Source organism: Xenopus laevis, chromosome 7S, assembly GCF_017654675.1.
Source record: "Xenopus laevis strain J_2021 chromosome 7S, Xenopus_laevis_v10.1, whole genome shotgun sequence".
NCBI lineage: Eukaryota > Metazoa > Chordata > Amphibia > Anura > Pipidae > Xenopus > Xenopus laevis.
Genome location: NC_054384.1, coordinates 31,159,770 through 31,181,853, shown reverse-complemented (window position 1 = coordinate 31,181,853; position 22,084 = coordinate 31,159,770). Strand labels below are relative to the sequence as shown.

Below are 22,084 nucleotides of genomic sequence, written 5' to 3'. Positions count from 1 at the left end.
TATTTTTACACTATATTTAGATTATTTGGCTACAAAATGTGCCAAACCTGTCTCACCTTTGAGTTTGGTTGTGCAGTACCATAAATTGGCATTTTGGGCACTCTTCTAAAATTGGCTACATTCATCTCTTTTAGGGTGCTTAACACATCAGGAGAGAACCGATCATCCAGTACCTGCAACGTTGCATAAAATATCTGTTAATACTATTAACATTCACACCTGCACATAAGTCGTCATTTTGCATAAGATATTACAGCACTGTAAAAACATTTTTGTTAATGTGGAAGGCACAACTTCCTAGCATTCTTTACATGTGAATTAACACTAAGGCTATGAATACAGTAAATTGCATCGTACAAATGCACTGTGACCACATCTGCATGTTAGATTGCACACTCTCACATACAGGGCCCTCCCATTATTGACTTTTAACAATACACAATTGTAACTAAGTGCAACTAATCTAGTGAAGTGATTCAATGAAACATTGCAGTAGATGATAGTGCTATATAAATGATATAATATATGTGCTTAGATACATGTTTATGGAGGCTTGCCTAACACTGCTACAGATGCTTGGGTAGTTATAAACCTTTGAGGGAGTATCCCGCTACATCCTAATCCCTTGCCAAATGCTATATTTGTCTTGCACTAAATAGCTAACTTTTTCTCTCTCTCTACTGAATATTGAACCACCATATTGGTTCTGTTCTGCTGATGTCATTAATCATCAATATCTCTTTATTCTGCACATGTGCACCTATCCAGCTATACTGACACCTTCTGCTTCTGACACCCAGATAAGTCCAACATTAACACTAAGCGGTTTCATTGTGTTGCTTTAATGATTTTTTCATTCTATAAAAACAGTTCTGCCTCCCATAACTGATGGCCATATATATAATCTGCAGAAAGTATTCTTAACCTATGACTAAGTGTTTGCAACACAAAATGTGTAAGGCTGTATATTTGGACATAATAAACTTTTTCTACTTGTTTTTATTCGCCTGTAGAATGCCTTTATTTTGAGTGCCTGCTCTACAAATTTTTCGGTTTGATCTGCTCAGTTTGCTGAAGGCTCAGGGTGGTGCACCTGGGCCTCTTCCTTTATGTGGTGAGTTATTACTTTTTTTTTTGGGACCTTTGATCTATTTATCCCATATTCCTTATTATTACCATAACCTCTGATCTCCTGCATGCAAAGTTTTCTACTACTCTTTACTAGGCTTTATTAAGAATTGATTATGAAAAGTGCAGCAATACTCACTAAAACACGTGCTCCCTTTGTTATCAGTTCTCCTGATAACGTGAGCTCAGACAGATTGAGGGTCGCTTGCAGTCTGTAAATCCATGGTTGTGTACACATCCACTTGCTGAAACTCATTGCAAAAGCTAAGGAGTACTGCAAGCAGGAACACACGGGAAGTTAACAACATGAGATCTTGAAATCCAGCATACAATTGACTAAAATAAGAAAACTGAGATGTGGCAGTACTTAATTAAAAAGCATAAAGATAATGTAAATCCTCAAACAAATTAAAATATTGCTCAGAGCGTGCAGGAAAACTATACCCCCAAAATGAATAGTTTATATCAAATTGAATGACATATTAAAGAATCTTACCAAACTGGAATAAATATTTACATAAATATTGCCCTTTTACATCTCTTGCCTTGAACCACCATTTCGTGACTCTATCTGTGCTGCCTCAGAGATCACCTGACCAGAAATACTACAACACTAACTGTAACAGGAAGAAATGAGGAAGCAAAAGGCAGAACTCTGTCTGTTAATTGGCTCATGTGACCTTACATGTGGTTTGTATGTGTGCACAGTGAATCGTACGATCTCAGGAGGCGGCCCTTATTTTTTAAAATGGCAATTTTCTATTTATGATTACCCAATGGGACATACTACTAAAAAAGTATATTATTATGATAATGGTTCATTTACATGAAGCAGGGTTTAACACATGAGCTGTTTTACTCAGTATCTTTTAATAGAGACCTACATTGTTTGGGGGGTATAGTTTTCCTTTAAGCACTTTTTTTTTAAATCAGTGAATATTATACATTATATATGTAGGGTTGTCTGGGCACAACACTTCTGGTCCATGGCTACCAGGCACTGATCACTGAACAGATGCATGTGCTCTGGAAGTCAATCTGCTCCTGGTGTAAGGAACTAGGAGTAACCCATCCAAGGAGAGAGTAACTAGACGTAACCCAGCCAAACATTGCAGCCTTGCAGCTCTCCTTCTTAAGAACAGGTAAGGTGGAGCAGGCCCAGCCTTGGGAGACTATATGATTTGAATGAGGGGTACGATGTAGATTTTTGTTCGAGATAAAACGCCATATATTTGGAATGCAACAAAACTTTAGCATCTCCTAGTAATGGCCACCAGATCTGTCGCCTGTGTGTGTGGGTACAGATAAACACAGGCGACTTCAAATATCCCCAATTCCCCCAGCATCAGAAGCAAGGGCAGTGCTGAGTTTTCAATCACTACTAAAAATCCCAGCCTACTCCTTACTTGTTTGAATCACATAAATTGTAATAGCTACCAATTAAATGAGAGAATTATTTTTCAAAAAAGATCCATACTTAAAATCAATCAAAAAATATAAAGTGAACATGGGCCCCCGTGTAGTCAAGTGCCATTTGTTGGTAGCTTACCTGCTCATGAAGGTAATAGTTGAAAGCTATTAAATAAAAATATCGCTCCAAACTATGGAGTGTTCCTTTGAGAAAGTATTCTTTGGTTGAGCTTCCCTGTAATAGAAGAATGCAATATAATATAATTATTATACTGCTCTGTAAGTGACAATGGACAGTCAATTAATAATCTCTAGGTGGCGGGCATTTATAGGGTTAACTGCACCTAAACACTTTTATTTTCAAAGATCTTTTCCCATATGCATGTGAAACTCCTACTTTAATCCAAAATGTGTAATTGGAACATTTCAAATGCTATCATATAAATGGGGAACTCAAGCAATTATAGTAAGATTATGAAATCCTAAACCATCTTTCCACTATATTTCAGCACACACACTTATTTCATTCTGACACATAGTCAATGCACACTAGAAAACATTCTACACAAGTGCATTACTGCTCAAACCGAGAGGCTCGCTTGCAATGCTAGAAATGGATCAATGCTTTTTTCCTCGTCAGGTCTGGTGGTTGGTTTTCATTTTCCTAATGTAGATGTTTCAGTATATTTGAAAAGTTTAATTTTTTTTCTAAATAACCTTAGCAATTTTGCAAAAACCATGCAGATAAGGTATAAAAGCAACCAATCAGGGGTTGCTTTTATTTTTACCTTTAATTTGCAATTTAGCACCTACATATGTAGAACTGAGAAAATTTATTAAACTAGGTTCACTACAGCAACTTTCTACATCTTGGATTCCCAATGGTTAAATGGTTTTCAGGAGATACAGATGGCAGCTGGTACTGCTTCTAACATTTTGCTCTTTCCTAATGTAGATGATACTGTGTTTAAAATGTTATTACTAATGTTCACAGTGAATAAACAGCTACTGTGATTTAATTTATAGCCAAGTCCAAAGTAATTTTCCACTGACATCATGCAACTCTCTCTTTAACCCTTTTGCTACCTGCAACACTGTGATCTCCATATGGGCCCTTACTTTAGACAGAGCTGATATGTGAAGGTCCAAAAAGACCATATCATCAGTGTGAAGGCAGCACAGCAAACACTGTAAATAGCAGGTACAGTATACTGAGACAAGATGACAACAGTCTTAATTTCCCTTAAATTAAGGAAATATGTATCTTTACAGGGGCTTTCACGTAAGATTTAACACAACAAGGCTTACATTTCTAGGGAAACATTATGTTCTAATGTAACTAATGGTGTATATTAAGAAAAGCTGACAAGAGAACCCACAAAGCAAATTGGGGCATAAACTGTTGATTTTATTTTTTTTCAATCATTTTGATATCTGTGAAGCCCGATATTTAATGGTTAAGCACTGGCACATTCTGATTTCTAAACTTCCTAAACTCTGTGTATAACTTAACTGTGTATTTTATTGGTAAGTACTTGGCTATACAGGTATAGGATCCCTTATCCGGAAACCCGATATCCAGAAAGCTCCGAATTACGAATGGCTGTCTCCCATAAACTCCATTTTATCAAAATTTTTAAAAATGATTTCCTTTTTCTCTGTAATAATAAAACAGTAGTTTGTACTTGATCCCAAACTAAGATATAATTAATCCTTATTGAAAGCAGAACCAGCCTATTGGGTTTATTTAATGTTTAAATTAACTTCTAGTAGACTTAAGACATGAAGACCCAAATAACGGTACAGAAAGATCCGTTATGCGGAAAACACCAGGTCCTGAGTATTCTGGATAACAGGTCCCATACCTGTATGCAGTTTACTTGTCTCATAACTGTGTATTTTGTTGGTAAGTACTTGGCTGTATGCAGTTTACTTGTCTCAAGTAATATGCGTGGGTTCTTGGATTATTATTGGATATGCAGAATTCAGGATTGGTTAGGTCTACTAATTTATGACAGAGCTCTAAATACTAATTTACAACAGTGCTTGCAACATATAGTGACTGTAAATAAAAAGGAGGATGACTAGGTTCTGTCTCTATTAAAGGAGAAGGAAAGGTAAAAACTAAGTAAGCCTTATCAGAAAGGTCCATCTAAATATACCAGTAAACCCCCAAAGTAATGCTGCTCTGAGTCCCCTGTCAAAAGAAACACTGCATTTCTTTCCTTCTATTGTGTACTCATGGGCTTCTGTATCAGACTTCCTGCCTTCAGCTTAAACCTCATTGCCCTGGGCAAGAGCATGCTCAGTTTGCTCCTCTTCCCCCCCCCTCCCTTCTCTACTGTAATCTGAGCCCAGAGCAGGGAGAGACTCAGGCAGGAAGTGATGTCACACCACATTAATACTGCAGCTCCTTTTCTAAACAAACAGAGAGCTTCTAGAGCTTTTTACTCAGGTATGGTAAAGCATTCTGCAGAATAAATATAGCATTCTAGCTTGCACTATTGCAGCTAATCTATTGGCAATAAAATGCCTCCATAGTTTTCCTTCTCCTTTAAACAGTTTGGCATAAGAAGAAAAAAAGAGGGGAGTGGAGGTGGCTATGCATGGGCCAACTGGGTCGCTATAGAGCAAGTTAAAATTTTATTGTCCCATATATGGTACAAAATATCTATTGGGCAGGTTTAAAAATTTCCCATTAGAAAGGCACCACATTTGCACATTGATGTGATCCCTTCAGGACGGGTCTCCATAAACCCATGAACAATCTGATCCAATCCCTCACACCAGTGATCAAAATGGGCACAGAATACCTCAAAGCTTTTGGCTAGGGGCAGTGGAAATTCCAGTGACCACCCAATATTGCCTTGCAACCTGCCATTTTCTTTGACTGCATCCACAAGTTACTGTGCGCTCACAGGGTGTATTCGACCCAAAAAAAAAAAAAAATTACTAAAAAAAAAAGAAGTAAAGAAACGTAAAAAGCAAGAAATATGTGAATAATTAAGAGAATGTGTCATGAAAAAAAGGTCGCACAGCTATGCACCCTTGGTTTATCTGTAGCCAATATACCTAAACTTACCTCAATTGGGTAGAGTTTTGTGCTGCCTACCCAAAATAAAGTAAAAAGGAATTATTATTTTAACAAGATAATGGATATATTTGTGTAACATCACAAATGCTGGAGCCTATTGTCAAAGGTGGATTGGCAAATTTGCAAAAACGTAGTTGTACAGGAGGAAGTTCATAGATGCTGCTCTTTGGCCACTGACTAAGTTTACTTCATAAACATTCAACAACAGTTGGTAAGACACAAGTCAGAGATACCTGCTGACCTACTGTAACATGTGTTCTTAAAAGGGGCACTTGTTCACCATGAGTACAATGAACATGCCTTTTGCTTATTGTTCTAATCATGTTCTAAAAATATAGGGCACTTTTTTTTTTTAGCTAAACACGGCACACAGGGAAACTGAAGCTTGATCCTAGCAAGGCAGTGGATTAGATTACCACTGCACACCCCCTCCCATTACTCTTTGTTGTGATTGTTTTGTAAGCAGGAGCCCATATTATAGGGGGATTATACATGCACTGGTACTATAATTAACTCAACTAAACATTGAGTAGTTTAAATTTTCCTATTTGAACTGTTCTAATTTTCATAATAAAACAAGTTTGAATATGTTTGGCACAAGATGAACTCATGCTGAAAAAGGCAATATACTGGCCCTTTAAATGTGACCCATTTTCCACGTCATCTTTTACAATATAACTGGAGGCCTGTAGGTCTCACTGCATGTGTGTCACAAAATGAATGGATAATATACTATAATTATGAGGACTGTAAACAATGAGTGGCCAGGATAGGTAATAACAACTTTGAGTATTACTAAAATTCAAAAACAATATGCTTCAAACGAAACACTTCAAATACAAATATATATTTTGGATTGTTTGTCTAGTTAAAAATGTATACAGGAAAGACTAAAGAAAACATTGCCACTTTACACTTACCTTGTGCCCATGATGTCAATGATTTCCTCTGAGGTTTAGTCTATTTACATTTGTAAATAGCAAATGGTGTATGAGATCATGGATGTGGTCAGTAAAATGAGCAAAGGCTAAATAAATGCTTTCCTGTAGCCACAATTTTTTTCCGATAAGATAACTTTCAATGAGATACCTATCATTCACTTTTAAGATAAATATGGCCAATGATTTGATAACTGGGTTTAAAAAAATATGTAACATTCTCACTACCTGTTGCAAGTAAATATTAAAAAATATCAAAATTGTATATCCTGTAGATTAATTAAAATGGGCCTTACTATAATAAAATATCTAATATAACACCAGTATGGCTTTTGGTCATGGACTAGATCTCAAAGTCAGTATGACACATCCATTGATATACAGATAGATTAACTTCCCTAAAAAGTGCTTTCTTGGAATGCATTGCTTCCTGGATGACAAACAGTTTGTATGGGAGACACATACCCTGAACTCTGGATCTCTAAGACCGCTCGACAGAAAGTCACATTCAGCCAATGTTAAATGCACCTTCCTGACAATGTTTACATCAAGCCTGTCCTGTTTATACACTGTACACAGATTGTTATGAATCAAGAACAAGACAGTTTCCTTCCTTTTCTAGACAAATGGCCCCCATCACTGCAAGCTAACCATGTTGTGTATGCAATGTGGTTATAGTTTGAGTAGGTGGAAAACACCTGCAATGAAAATGACTGCTTTACAAATAGCAGATTTGCCAAGCAGAAAGAATCTGGCTGTATCAATAGTTATGTTTATTGACTATGTTTTAACTAGTTATTAAAGGACCAGTAACACCATTTTTTATTTTTAGAGCAAGCTTTTATCTCAGCTACAGTACACAAGCCCTACATTACATAATTAGTGAAACAGTGCAGTACAGCTAGTTGAGGATATCATTTAAGTTATGGCTAATGTAAACTATTTAACTAGTTTTCAATTAGGGTTGGCACATATACCCTAATTACACAAATTACATGTTTATCATCATGGGAAAAAACATTTTTTTCAAAATGAATCAGTTAATAGTGCTGCACTGAAATCCATTTCTCAAAAGAGCAAACAGATTTTTTTATATTCAATTTTGAAATCTGACATGGGGCTAGACATATTGTCAATTTCCCAGCTGCCCCAAGTCATGTGACTTGTGTCTGCACTTTACTTGCTGTACTGCAAGTTGGAGTGATATCACCCCCTTCCCCCCCAGCAGCCAAACAAAAGAACAATGGGAAGGTAACCAGATAACAGCTACCTAACACAAGATAACAGCTGCCTGGTAGATCTAAGAGCAACACTCAATAGTAAAAACCCATGTCTCACATTCAGCCTGCCAGAAAGCATTTCTCTCCTAAAGTGCAGACACAAGTCACATGACCAGGGGCAGCTGGGAAATTGACAAAATGTCTAGCCCCATGTCAGATTTCAAAATTGAATATAAAAAAAATCTGTTTGCTCTTTTGAGAAATGGATTTCAGTGCAGAATTCTGCTGGAGTAGCACTATTAACTGATGCGTTTTGGAAAAAACATGTTTTCTGATGACAGGATCTCTTTAAAGAAATTGAATTGTCCAATACTAATGACTAATAGACTTCAGGGAGAAGTTGTTAGGACAATGAGTAACATTAAAATAACATTAAATGCAGTAATTGTTATTTTGTTTATTATGTTTGTTCTGTAATGCTCAGGATAAATGATCTGTTAATCTGTTAATCACTGAAAACAATATTCCTGTGTCTGTAGAAATTAATCAAATCAACTGGACTGGTTTTTTTTTTTTTCTTGAAGACGTTTCACCAACTGGCAGTTAGACAGGTTAAAAAAAAAGTCAAAAGGTTGAACTTGATGGATGTGTGTCTTTTTTCAACCTAACTTAATATGTTACTATGTTACCAATCATCGTACTGGCTTTTTCAATTCAGAATAATGTTATTCTGAATAGAGAAAGCCAGTTGGATGACTGGTGAAATGTCTTCAAGGAAAAAACACATTAAGTCCAGTTGATTTGACTTATTCAACAGATATACCATGACCTGGATGAATGAGAATCTTCACAAACAAATATTCCTTTCAGCTGGTTGTTGTCTAGTATTTGCAGTCCCTGAGAAAAAGTTTTTTACAATTCTCAATAAAAAAAATAACATTTGATGCAGTTTACCTGAATTTGGTAGCCTTCTCCAATGCCTTCCAGCTTCTTCTTAAACTCATATATAGCTGCTTTAATATCATGCATCTCTGAGCATAACTCAATAGCTTTATCAACCTATAAACAGAAACCATTACAGTTCTAAGAGCAGGTATAATATATAATGCCACAACAACTTTTGTTCTTGCTTCTTTTTTTAGCTTTTGTATGTTTTCAACTTTGTGTTTATTTTTGATATCTACATGATAAATAATAATAACATATGATTTGATAATATCTGATAGAATTTTAAACTGAACACTAGAGTGATACAAATTGTAAATATGCTTACCTCATCAACTATTGCTTCTCCATTTGGTACCATGTTAATGAAATTCTGGATAACCTGAAAACGTTGCTTTGGCAAAACATTTGTATCCTGAGAGGTGCTGTTAAAAAAGTTAAGAAGACAATAGTATAAAGACTGGAAAACAGCAATCTCTTGTTGTAATCTCTACAAATAATGCAGCACAAATTTATAGATATAGATATCTATCTATCTATCTATCTATCTATCTATATCTATATATCTATATATCTATATATATATATATATCTCAAGAATCTACATCTTATAAAGCTCACAATTACAGCAGAACCCCTATTTTACTTTTCCCAGGGGACAGCGTCAAAATGCAATAAATTCTGAGAAAATGTAAAATCCAGTGGAAAAAACAGACACCAATTGCTTGTAAGGGGCCTCAAAAAAAAAAAAAAAAAACCCACAAATGAAACTGAGAAACCATAAAATCTGGGTATGTAAAATCTGGTTGTACTGTAATTTGCCATTGTTACAACAGAACCTTTCCTGTGGTTTAAAGGGTAGATTAATTACTCAAGTAAAATCAAGTTCCTTTGTCTGCCAAGCTCTGCTGTGTGACCAACAAATTGTTCGGGAGCTGTAGAAGGATGCATCTCCATAGAAACCTGCTGCAATCCATAAACTTGAATATGTAAATACATCTGATTCACATTACCTTCTCACTAGAGAACTGCTCTGCAAAGAATGTAAAGTATTTCTTGTGTATGCTATCATGAGGCTTGAAAAAACGGTCCAAAAGTATTATTTACCAAATAAATAATTTCAAACTAAAGTTTTTTAATGAAGAAATAATGAAAGAATTTTTATTATGGATGAAACAGTATACACCCTACCATACATTGTATAGGGAATGATGTACACCTCTTTTATTACAATAAGTAAAACATCATACATCACTAAGCTCTGATTAACACTGATGATATCACTAAGCACTGTTTACAAGTATTCATTTTCAAGGTTATTCTTGTGTCTAATTATAAGGATAATTACATGGTCATTAAACAATGGGAGCAACCTATGGTTGGGTGCATACTTTTCATCAGGTAGATTTCTCAGTATAATTCCTTAATAGATGTGTAGATGTGATTTAAAATACAATTGAAATACAATGAATGCTATATCATAATCAGTGTCCCAGCATTTACTTTTTGAAAATGGACAATAGAAATTTCTGATACAGCTCATCTATCAGTACAGTATGGGATCCGTTATCCAGAAAACCATTATCCACAATTACCAGAATTGCGGAAAGCCATCTCCCAAAGACTCCATTTTATCCAAACAGTCCACATTTTTAAAAATGTCGCCCCCTGCTTTATAGGGAAACAAACAAAGCTGCTCGAGTTCTGGGAAGTAAGGTGGGGGGTTACCCCCTGCCATTTGAAAGTATGATTGTTTCCCTGAAGAGCAGGTAGGGACCATCTGAAGTTTCCTATCTGCAGCTGTCAGAGTAAGTAAAACAAAGTGGAATGTCACTGCATACAGTCAGGTTAAAAAACGTGCAAGGCTGCTAGGTAAATATATAGGGAATAAAGTACCCCCTTTTGTAAAATATAAGGATATTATAAGTTACCGAGGAGTTTCATGACCATATAAAAACACGAGGCCGAAGGCCGAGTGTTTTTATACAGGGCATGAAACTCCGAGGTTACTTCTAATATCCTTATATTTTATAACAGGGGGTACTTTATTTATTATAATACACAAGTTTTAGTGAGTCATGTGACAGAAATGACATCACTACTCACCGTTTATAACTGATGACATCAGAACTCACCGTTTATAAGGATATAATTTACAAGATATTCATGGCTTTTGTGTATTATAACTTTATACAGGCAGCCATTAAGTATTGTGACCTATTTGGGTCAAAGGACTTCCGAGTGAAGGAGAAAATTAATATGTTCCTCCTCTGTCAATTATACGTCCTCCTAGCAGTACAGATGAGACTGAAGGTCAAAGGTTCACCAAACAGCATATAATGCAACTATTGTACAGAAAATGACAATACTAGTCATAGTTTATTTTTCAACATAAATGTTATGCCTTTCCTGCAAAGGTTAGTCATCTTTGCATCCTGCAAAAACAGGAGCAGTCCTAAATATTCAATCTAACAACCAGTACTGAAATGACTTCAGTTTAACACAGATTATCTAATACACTGTAACAATAGCTTTAACTGTGCCATTTTTTGTTTCAAATATAACTTCAATATAATGTATGGTTTATTCATTTTTTTGGGGGAAATTAAACCCACTTCCAAATAAATCCTATCCCTGTGAAAATGACTATGATGCACAACAGTATGAATAACTCACGTCTGCTTCTCACAGGCTCCTTTGCGGTGATACAGGACCAGCGTTCCCAAAATCATGGCTAAGTTAGTCCTGCCCACTCCTGTCTGGCAGCTAAACAACAGGGCAGGTGGTGGGTGGCTGGCATCATGGAGTAGCAAAAGACTTGGATTTTCCTATTTAACACAAAACACACACAAAAAATTTAAATATTTTGTTGTACTTGTTTACAAGATTATAAGACTTTGAAAGACTTTTCTGTGTAAGTTTGGTTCTTGTAAAAGCTGACAGGTAATATATATGTAAAACACTTGTAAAAATTTCCTTTTAAAAACATGGTTTAATCAGATTGTACTGTAACTGGAATCTTTGTGCAGTCTAGTAAAAAGGAAAATTGGCTTGCTCTGTGTATATAAGAATTCAGGTGGCTCCCTTCCAGTTCAGTAAAACACAAAGCTTGAGGCATTCCAACAAAGACAGTAAATAATATGGAGCCATGGCCACAGCGACCCTATTCTGTATTCAGCAACCATTCCCCAAAATGCAGTGTGCCCACAGGACAATCTTTTCCTTGTTTTGACTCTGCAATGAGCACAAGCCTGTCATCTAATGGTCCTTATACAGTGGATTCTGGAAGAGTTCGAGGAACATAAGAAGAAGTCTGTTTGGGTTGGAAAATAGGGCAATTCTATCTATTATCAATTCTACTATATCACTGGGCTAGACACTTGCATTATTATCTGATTCCTACCCACAACTTAACTGACTAATCCCATCAAAACAAATGTCAGAAGGGCATTAACCATGCAAGAAGGTAAGGGTTAGGGCAACCTTTAGAAAAGCAAAGCAGAATGCTCTGGCATACCTGACACAACCTGCGGATAATTCTCGGTGTACCCCACAAGCAACAATATTTTAATACCCCACGCCAATATAACATGTGCATGCGCCCAACCTACTGCAGGAGCAACTTTTCTGCAGCAGATAAGAATATCATCTGAAAGTTGAACAAGCATGATTAAGTGAGATGCACAAGTGCAATTTTACATGGTATATGTAAATGGTATATGTTAGGCAGCGACTCCCATTCTTCTTTAATCAAAAGTGTTTTTGGGAGCTTTGTTGCCCATGAGTAAGGCAATTATCCATGGGAGACAAAGCAACAAACTGATATATATATATTCAATAAAATAGTAGGCGTGAACTGTTGGCTTCCTATTTCATTAAAATATTTGTCCTGCATGGGTGTTAAATACATCCCATCGTGTGCAGCTGACTTTTGGCTAATGATATTGATATGGTTATGCAACACAAACATCCAAATGTTGTCCAGGTGTTTCTGCACAAACTTTGTAAAGACACAAAGTTTGTCAAGGTACAGAAACCTGTTGCAACCAATAAGTAAAGAAGTAGTAAGGAAGGAGCAGTTTACATTAATTTTTTTCTTCATAATTAAGCTTTCTTTCTTATACACTCCATTACAAGTTTGTTTGGATGCAACTTTACTACTTACCCTGAGAAAATGTACAAATGTATCAAACTGAGTTTCTAATGAAGCACCATCCATAGGAAGTGGAAGGCGATGGTACCTGAGGGGGGCAAATTGAATCTGTTACACATATATTCTATTTTGCTTTAGAATCTGGTTATTTTCTCCATATAGCAAAAACCCTTTTAAAGACATCCATTTTCTTTACCCAATGGCACCGTTTTGAGATTTTACAGAAAAACAAGATTCCTCTGTGTATTTTTGTGAAAATGGAGTTTGTTTATAATTCTCACTCCAAATGATTTACATCACTTAAAATTAGACGTTTACTTTTTGATTAAAAAAAAGTCTAACAGTGTCTGACCCCTGCAAGAGAGAGGTCCTGTAAAGCAACAAGAGCGTGTTGCTTGAAAACTCACATTGCTGCATTTTCATGTAATACGTGTCTGTCATTAGAAAAGACTGGGTAGTTGGTGGAGATTCACATTGAATTTTGAGATTCTTCCGCCTTACCCACAGAGCTATAAAACACTCGGCTGGCAAAAAACTTGAATTGGCCCTGCTTGCTCTTAATCCTTGTGCCGGTTTCAGGTTGGTGCATGTGCAGTGCTATACTATACTCTACTCTACTTTGACACACTATACTATATAGAAAAATGGCACTCTCTACCCCAGTTCATTTTTATATTTCAATATTTTTATTTGCATTTGAGAGATACATACACATTCATCAGAAAGAAGATACAAATAGGCATAATATGTATGCCATTGCAGCACACCCACCCCAGTTCATTTTTAAGTGTGCAGCACCCTGGGAAAAAGGTTAGGTTGCTCACTGAAAGGAGCAAATAAATAGGCTTTGTTGTTCTTTAAGTACTTGTTTAAGTACAGTTTTTTATCTAAAGGTGTGGGGCTCCTGTTTAAAGTGAAAATAAAGCCTATTTAGAACAGTCTGTCCACTAAGGTGAGCAAACCAGCAGCAGAACAGTTTAATATGAATTAAAGATTCCTCTGAGCAAAATATATCCTCATGCATTACTACAGGAGGAGAATTTTAATTTTGTTCACAGCTATAATTAGAAGGGCATCAAGAAATGCAAATAAATATTAATCCAAAATATCACTCCAACAGGCCTTCATTTAGACCCCCACATCTGTGCTGTGGGCTTCCAGACTTCCACTGATGGGTTAGCTTTTTCAGCAGGGAACCTTTGTTCAATATTTATAAAACTGGTGAAATGTAAAAAAAAAAAAATGGGGAAAATACACAATTTATATTCTAGAGTTCATTAGAAAAGTCCCCAGTCAGAAAAATCTGTTCAGCAGCTGGGAAAGCAATTTATCTCATTGTGATAAAGAAGCCAGAAAAATATTGATTATCTGACTTGAGCAGGTGTTATTGCCTTTATTAAGCATATTTCCTTTAATACTATTACTGAATGTACAGTGTACAGTTTGCTGTGATTAAACTGTGCCTGTGATTAAACTCTGCAGAGTGACCAAAAGAAATGTTTTGGAAGATCAGCTAACTTTTAGTTAGTGGCATGACATTGAACAAGGTGCTTTCATGCCTCTGTATCAAGTATTTGCCATAAAAAATGTGCATTTAAAACAAACATCTAAGCCTAACCAATATCTTTCTTCAGCCCAAATCCTATATGTGACTCTCTTATTGACAGTGAACCCACAATCCACATATAACCCCCACAGTTACTTGTACCCCCCAGACATGCAGGTAAATTAACACAAACACACTACATGCAATAATCCTGCACTACAGGTGTCCTGAGTGTACCCAACCAACTGCAAGATTTAGCATTGATATTAGGGTGCAAACGTGGGTAAAATAAAATATTGTTTATGATAATTGCATTTTTCCATGCACCAGAATGAAACAGGTACTTTATTTACTACTCTTCTCACATGGCTGACTTACAAATGCCTTACCTGTATGCTGGTAGTAAGAATACAGGCCTGTTATACACCTCCTCTGTGACATGGATATCTTCTTCACATTGGATTTTAATGGAATGGGGATCATCTTTAAAATGTTCAATATCATTGTATACACAGTAGCTGTTTCCACTGAGCTGGGCAAAGTCGTGTAGCTAAGATTGAAGATATGCATCATTAAAATTTTAATTAAGCAGACGATTCATTAGCCAGGCCAGCAAAAATATTGCTTCAGGTCAATGTTATTAAAGGAGAAGGAAAGTCTAAAATAAAATAATGCTGTAATTATTGGCCATAAGATGTATATACTTTTACCAGCAGGCATTTCTTCATTCAGTTTCTCATTATTTCTTGAGCTGTAATCCTTTTTCATATAAATGGCAAGCTGCACAGAAACGGATATCTTTGCTGCAGTCCATAAATCCCTCAAATCAGGGCACACGCATGCGCCATTAGTCTCAGCAGTGCCCTGCACATGCGCACTATGACCTCCTGGCTTCCCTTTGAACAGACGACGTTCGGGTCACGTGATCCAATAGTTTGTTCGTTTGTCATCCCTAACGTCTTTGCCGCCACCTGCATTTACAAACCTGTCAATATGACTGATGTTCCCTGCTGTCGGGTAAGAATGGGAAAGCTTTGAAGCTCCTGCGCTTGCTGGTTTTGATTTACAGTTTGCAGCAAGCGGAGAAGCAGAGGAGTGAAACGATCGTTGTAGAACATATTGTGCTTATTCAAAAAATGTGCACTGTTGTAAGCAATATGAATGTGACGGAAATGGGTCCCTGTTTATGCTGACTCTGTAGATACATACACGCGCTTATTTGGTTATGTCATAGGGTCAAGAAGAGGTGCATGCGCACTAGTGGTGAAGCGCAGGGAGGAAGTGATGTGGTGATTTGAAAATGGCGGCGCCAAAGCTTATACTATGCAAAATCTTTGGAATGCAAGTGCACAAATACAGTAATACCATTGCACTTTTCAATGCAGCGTTTCAGGAGGGGGGGTAATGCTGAAGAGAAAGAGGGAGGTTGTTTTTTTTAACTTTCCTTCTCCTTTAAATGTAGTTAAAGGGAAAAGAGATTAAAATATAAGAAGATATGTATTTTTTTCCAGGAAAGGTGGCAACCTTAATAACATTTAACACCATATTTACTTTATAATATATGAAGAACTTCCATGGTTTGTAATATTCTTATAAATAACAGTTAAAACGTACATTATGACAGACATAAAAAAGTATATTGGTTTTTGACACATGTAAATGCCCAATGGCTGAATCTACTTAAAGTAATAAAGAGTCAAGTTTCATTCCAAAATGAATCATTCATCCTTGCATAATTCCCTTCCCAAATCTCAAGTTGTTACCTGCTATAAATTGTTGAAGAGGTCTTGTGTCATACACACGGCTAATGAATAATAATATAAACAAAATGCAATCAACTTTTTCGAACACAAAAGATTGTTGTTTATTACCAATATTACTTATGTTACATTTCTTACATCTAATCCATGCCTATTGGCATGTTGTCTTGATATTCAAATATTTCCCTGATGTGAATGTTCCCTTCTACTTAATTTGTAGGGCTATTTGAGGGGATGTGCATGACAAAGACCTCATTTAGGTTTACAGTCACTTCTGTAACTCAGTTAGTCAATGGCCTAAGTAGCTGAGCACAAATATTACAATGCTGTGATGGGCACTTGCCAACACTGATGCTCTGCTAATGTAATGGACTAATGTCATGCTCATAGAATGACGGGTTTACCAAAAAAATTAGCTCTTACTAATATTTACTATATTACTAATATTTACTATGTTTCCTTGTCCAGCAAACACCTTTTGTCATATACATTAGATTTCTGCACTTTCATCCATGCTTTCTTAGCTCAATGTTTAATCCTATATCATAGCCTTACTAAAAATGGTCATATGTTTTACTCATAGCTTTGCATGCTTCCCTGTAATGGTCAGTCAGTAATTATACCCTTCCTCCTCTTTAAAACATATTTTATATAGCTTTTTCAGCATTTTATCCTCCTTTTATTTCAGATTACCCTATATATATTGGGACCTTAAATATACAAAAGACTTGTAAAGTCATCATAAGCCCTTGATCTCCTCTACCTCTTTCCGGATGGCAAGTTCAAGATTTTCTGCACGCTGGCCTTTCTCCAAATCATGCAAGTTTTCATGCAAATTCTCCTTCCGTCTGGGAGTGTAAGGCACAAAGTCATCCTCCAACCGCAAGAACAGTACAGGTTCCTCACGCACACAGAAGAAGACACATTCCTGTAAAAATGATATTACAATAGCATATTAAATAATGATTTATTTAAAGAAAAGTTGTATTATAAAAAGTGCTATCTTAGTTCATTTATTGTGCCTTAATAAGATATTATTTCAGAAAAGGTGTTATTGCAGCAGGTCTTCAGAGCACAGCTGGCAACTAGACAAGCCTTTAAAGAACTGCTACTAATTATTCTGGTAGCCTTAAATAGGTCGATTGCTATATTCAAGTGCAGCATCTCTGCACACTACGTTAGTACACACTATTGAACATCAGCAGTGTAGTGAACCATTTTCAGAGTGGTAAATGCTGAGCCTGTAAAACACATTTCAAGATACCAATATCTGTACTAAAGAGAAGCCCCTGCACAGTTAATGTATAGCAGCATTTCCTCTTTTCCGATAACCCTCCTCTCTTGTTATTCTAGATCAGTGATCACCAACCAGTGGCTCGCGAGCAACATGTGCCCACCAACCCCTTGGATGTTGCTCCCAGTGGCCTCAAAGCAGGTGCTTATTTTTGAATTACAGGCTTGGAGGCAAGTTTTAATGTGTACAGCCAAAAAGAGCCTCCTGTAGGCTAACAGTCCACATAGGAACTACCAATGAGCCAGTCAAAGCCTTCATTTGGCCTCCCCAGGAACTTTTTTTTTTTGCTCTCCATCTCTTTTTACATTTAAATGTGGCTCATGGTTAACAAAGGTTGGGGACCCCTGTTCTAGATGATTCCTTTCTGGAACATTAAAGGGATATTTTTGTCAAAGTGTGAGATTAGAGCTCACCGCAGAAAAACTCATCCACTTTCTAGTCATTCCTATGGGATTTTTAGAAGCATATTTATTAAATGGTGAACTATTAACATTCACCCATTGATAAATACGCTTCTAAAAATACTTTTTCTGAGGTGAGCTCTAAACTCACACTTTGATAAAAAAAGGCCCTTAGTTTGAGGCACATGTTATATTTTGTCATGTCATGTTAAAACTGGCAATTGTTAGGGATCAGTAGCTTTAATAGTCAGAAAAATGGTACTTGAAAAGATTAACACCTGAATAGCTATAAAAAAAAGGACTATGGGAGGAACAGTTGAAAACCTTTCAAAAAATGTTATAATATGCATAATATCATATAACTATATAATTTATAACCTTAAATCTGCATTATCACCTTAAATTTGCATTGAAAAAAATCCATAAATATTTTTCCACTGCATTCCATTATTACCTTATGGCCATCGCTCTGAAGCTTTTGCAGCACTTGTTTGAAGCCATTTAAGCTGGGCTGGCCCATTCCATAAACTTCATATCCTCCTCTTGCTTGGCGAAAGTTTGGTGCCCCACAACTACTAGTAGTGTTTAACACATCCAACTTGCTGTACACGTCACGTACCATAAAGTATTTACCCTGACAGGGAAAAATGGAACATTTGTTTTGTTCCTTTCAATATATTTCTATTTGCCTGTTACACACACATAAAATTAAATCTTTGGCAAAAAAGAGTTTGAACGATGTTTCTTTTCTCCAGGGATTTCTTCCTCTTCAGTGTCTAATAATTCTACTAATTAATTTTAGCAATGGTATGTCCCTACTCTAACATTCCATTATACTTAGGGGCAGCTTTATAAAGGGTTCGAATAGTAAATTTGAATTTTCAATTTTTGTTGGGGGGGTCAAAATTCACACATTCGAATTTTAATCTCCCAATTCAAATGTAAATTTGAATGTGAAATTTATCACACCTAGACCATGGAAACAGTTCTAATTCATATATTTGCCACCTAACACCTGCCAAATTAATTTACAAGTCAATGGCAGAGGTCCATTGACCCATTTGAATATGTTAATGTTGACATTCAAGTTTATTTCAGAGGAAAATTAAATTTGAGTTTGGTTCATATTCGATACGAATATGAAACTAATTTTTGGATTGTTCACATCAATTCGAAATTTGACCTTTGATAAATCTGCCCATTAGTGAATGGATGTTTATGAATTTGATTACATCACAGAGACTAGGGTAAAGACAATGAAATGTCAAATTGTGGTTAATAGACACCCACTTGTGAACCCATATCACCTTCCCAGTAATACTCTACAATCTGAATCTCCATTAGACATCAGAAGCCATAAGCTTCTGTAAACCACTTAATGGTTGTGGTCTATTGTAACCACAGTGGGAAACAAAAACAAAAATGAGTACACAAGAGTGACATCCCCTTAGGCACCATGTGTACTCATTTTCTATCGGCATCTAGTAAAGTAACAAGAGATCATATATGTACCATGAATTACATATTATGGTATGTATATATAACTTTATTTATAAGTTGTTACTATATATATATATGTGCTATACAAATGGGAAAAAAATCCAAAAGGTCTGTGTAAATTTAAGGGCACACAGGAAGCTGTTTTAGCCATCTGAGAAGTACTCCTTATACAAGTCAAACGCCTCCAATTGGACTGCCCTGGACCTTACCTGGACAAGATAGTGTTCTGGCATTGTCTCAGAAATTCTTCCAACTGAATAATTAGCTTTGAGCAGATCATCATGAATCTGAAATTCTTCTTTGCAATTATACCTGTAAATGGTTGCAAAAGTTTGTAGTCACGTCAATTAAAATAACTAAACATTCTACATTAAAAGGACATTTAGTTTCTGTTTCTATCAGTATTTGCATGTAATATCTTTGTTGGATGTATACCCCAGAACTGTGGAAATCCTTAACAGCTTTATAAATATTTGGTAATAATAACATTATGGGGCAATTTACTTAGGGTCGAATATCGAGGGTTAATTAACCCTTTTTCATTAAAGAAAGTAAAAATGGGATTTTATTTTTTTGCCATTACATGCCCTTTAACAATAAACTCTAAATAGAGAAATGTTCAGCTCGGAAACAGATCAAACCTGGGATGCCATACGATTGCTTTTATAATCATATATAATCAACAACCTCAGTGCTGTTATTATGTTAAAAATCCAATACCTGCATGTTTCCTTCAATCCCATCAAGTGATAGTGCAGTCACATAACAACATCAAATACTCACGAGATTACTACAGGTGCCACCTTATTGGTGATTATAGACTTTGCCTTGTTGTGGATGCCGACATTCTGAAATGACTGTGCACTCAGGGAATTGCGATCTTCAGCATTTGAATTTCCGTTACCATTACCCTGGCCATTTTCACTAGAGGGCACTGTTGAGGGAGCCTGCTGAGCTGCACTGGCAGTTGTACCCATACTCCACAAGCGCCTTCATCAAGAAATGATACATGCAATAACAAAACAAAGAAAGGGAGGATAAGTGCATATCATTTACAATTAACAACTGTATGTACAGCAGATAAGTGCACCTCATTAGAAACATCACTTTTACCACATCAGAAAGCCTCAGGCATTATTAACATAATAGACAGCAAAGAGGCTAAAAAATAAAATGACTGCACAAGGAATGTGAAGGCCAGTGTAAGTTTGCAGGATAAAGGTATTAAATTGAGTATATGATGTGAGATAGCAACCCCTGGCAGGAAGCAGCAGTTCAAAATTTCAGTTTGACATGCTGTAGTATGGATGGTGCTTCCTTTGTTGTCTATAGGCCTGCACTCTGATCTGAAGTTTATTCCGAGTGCTAAACAGACATCAGATCAGAGTGTGAAGCTATACACTACAAGAGCTTCTTACTTCTAGTACAGATTGTATACTTCATATATACAGGGAAGTATGCAAGAGGGTTGTCGGGTGTTGTATGTTTTCTGTAAACTACAGTGTAATTTGTGAGTATCACCACAAGGTGGAAGTAAAGGTTAATTTTTTGTTTAATTGCAGTTACGTCCCCAGCCACTAGGGAAAGGAGGGTATTTAAATAGATGACACACACACAGGGAGTGGTTCTTTTCTCTCAAGAAGTATGTGAGGCAGGGCTCTAAGTATGAAGTACTAGGTTCTTCAGCTAGTTTAGAGAATAGCTAGCACAGGTAGCTAAGACCCCAACGAGGATGTAGAGGCTTAAGAGCCAAGGCTAAGCCAGTGAGGGCAGAAGTGTCAGTGAGGCATACGGCATCCTGAAGGAGGGGGCTGGAAATTCCTACCCGGAGTAAGATAGGGGGAATAGTGTATACGTCGGGCTGTTAGGACCGGGAGGTGGTGAGTAACCCTGGAAAGGATGTGCCTGAGGAGCCTCAGATGGGGGTATTGGAATGCTGAAAGATGTATGCTTGGCAAGTGTGGGAGAAGAAAATAAGAGCCATGTTGTGAATGACTGACTAGTTGGAGTGTGAAACAGAACCAAATTAATGTATGTGAGTGCAACAATAAATATTTCTTTTATTCTGGTCAATACTGTTGGAATTCTTATCTCTACCAGAATTAACTGGTCAATACACCAAGGAACTTGGTAAGAGCACTACAGGTTATCTGGTCATTACCCCTTACAAGTATGCCCCTTTTTGTATAATATAAAGATATGGTATTAGAATTTAACAAAGAATTCCCTGATCGTATAATTTAACAAGGCTATAGGCAATAATATGCTATTCTTTAGGTCATAAAGTTTAGTGATATAACCAAATGACACAAATGAAGGGGGTATGAGTGAACATCCATTTAATACCTGTGTGATGCCCATATTTTCACTGATAAGTGTTGGACAAGGTTTATTAATAAGTAGGGATGCACCGAATCCAGGATTTGGTTTGGGATTCGACCAGGATTCGGCATTTTTAAGCAGGATTCGGCCGAATCCTTCTGCCTGGCCGAACCAAATCCGAATTTGCATATGTAAATTAGGGTCAGGGAGGGAAATCACATGGTTTCTTTTCACAAAACAAGGAAGTAAAAAATGTTTTCCCCTTCCCACCCCTAATTTGCATTTGCAAATTAGGGTTTGGATTCGGTTCGGTATTCGGCCGAATCTTTCACAAAGGATTCGGGGGTTCAGCCAAATCCAAAATAGTGGATTC

The 22,084-nt window shown here is 36.5% G+C and overlaps 1 protein-coding gene across 2 annotated transcripts in view; it reads right to left on the bottom strand.

Moving 5' to 3' along the window:
• pald1.S (phosphatase domain containing paladin 1 S homeolog) overlaps positions 1-22,084 on the bottom strand; it is a 125,511-nt gene that overhangs the window by 56,423 nt on the left and 47,004 nt on the right. For both annotated transcript variants that reach the window (XM_018227573.2, XM_018227575.2), the window contains 12 exons: positions 20,173-20,379; positions 19,599-19,701; positions 18,344-18,523; positions 16,958-17,122; positions 14,824-14,984; positions 12,901-12,976; positions 11,412-11,563; positions 9,064-9,160; positions 8,745-8,849; positions 2,678-2,773; positions 1,268-1,402; positions 57-173 (listed from right to left, as the gene is read on the bottom strand). In XM_018227573.2, coding sequence (XP_018083062.1) covers positions 57-173; positions 1,268-1,402; positions 2,678-2,773; positions 8,745-8,849; positions 9,064-9,160; positions 11,412-11,563; positions 12,901-12,976; positions 14,824-14,984; positions 16,958-17,122; positions 18,344-18,523; positions 19,599-19,701; positions 20,173-20,379 — 1,594 coding nt within the window. The remainder of the gene's footprint in view (positions 1-56; positions 174-1,267; positions 1,403-2,677; positions 2,774-8,744; positions 8,850-9,063; positions 9,161-11,411; positions 11,564-12,900; positions 12,977-14,823; positions 14,985-16,957; positions 17,123-18,343; positions 18,524-19,598; positions 19,702-20,172; positions 20,380-22,084) is intronic.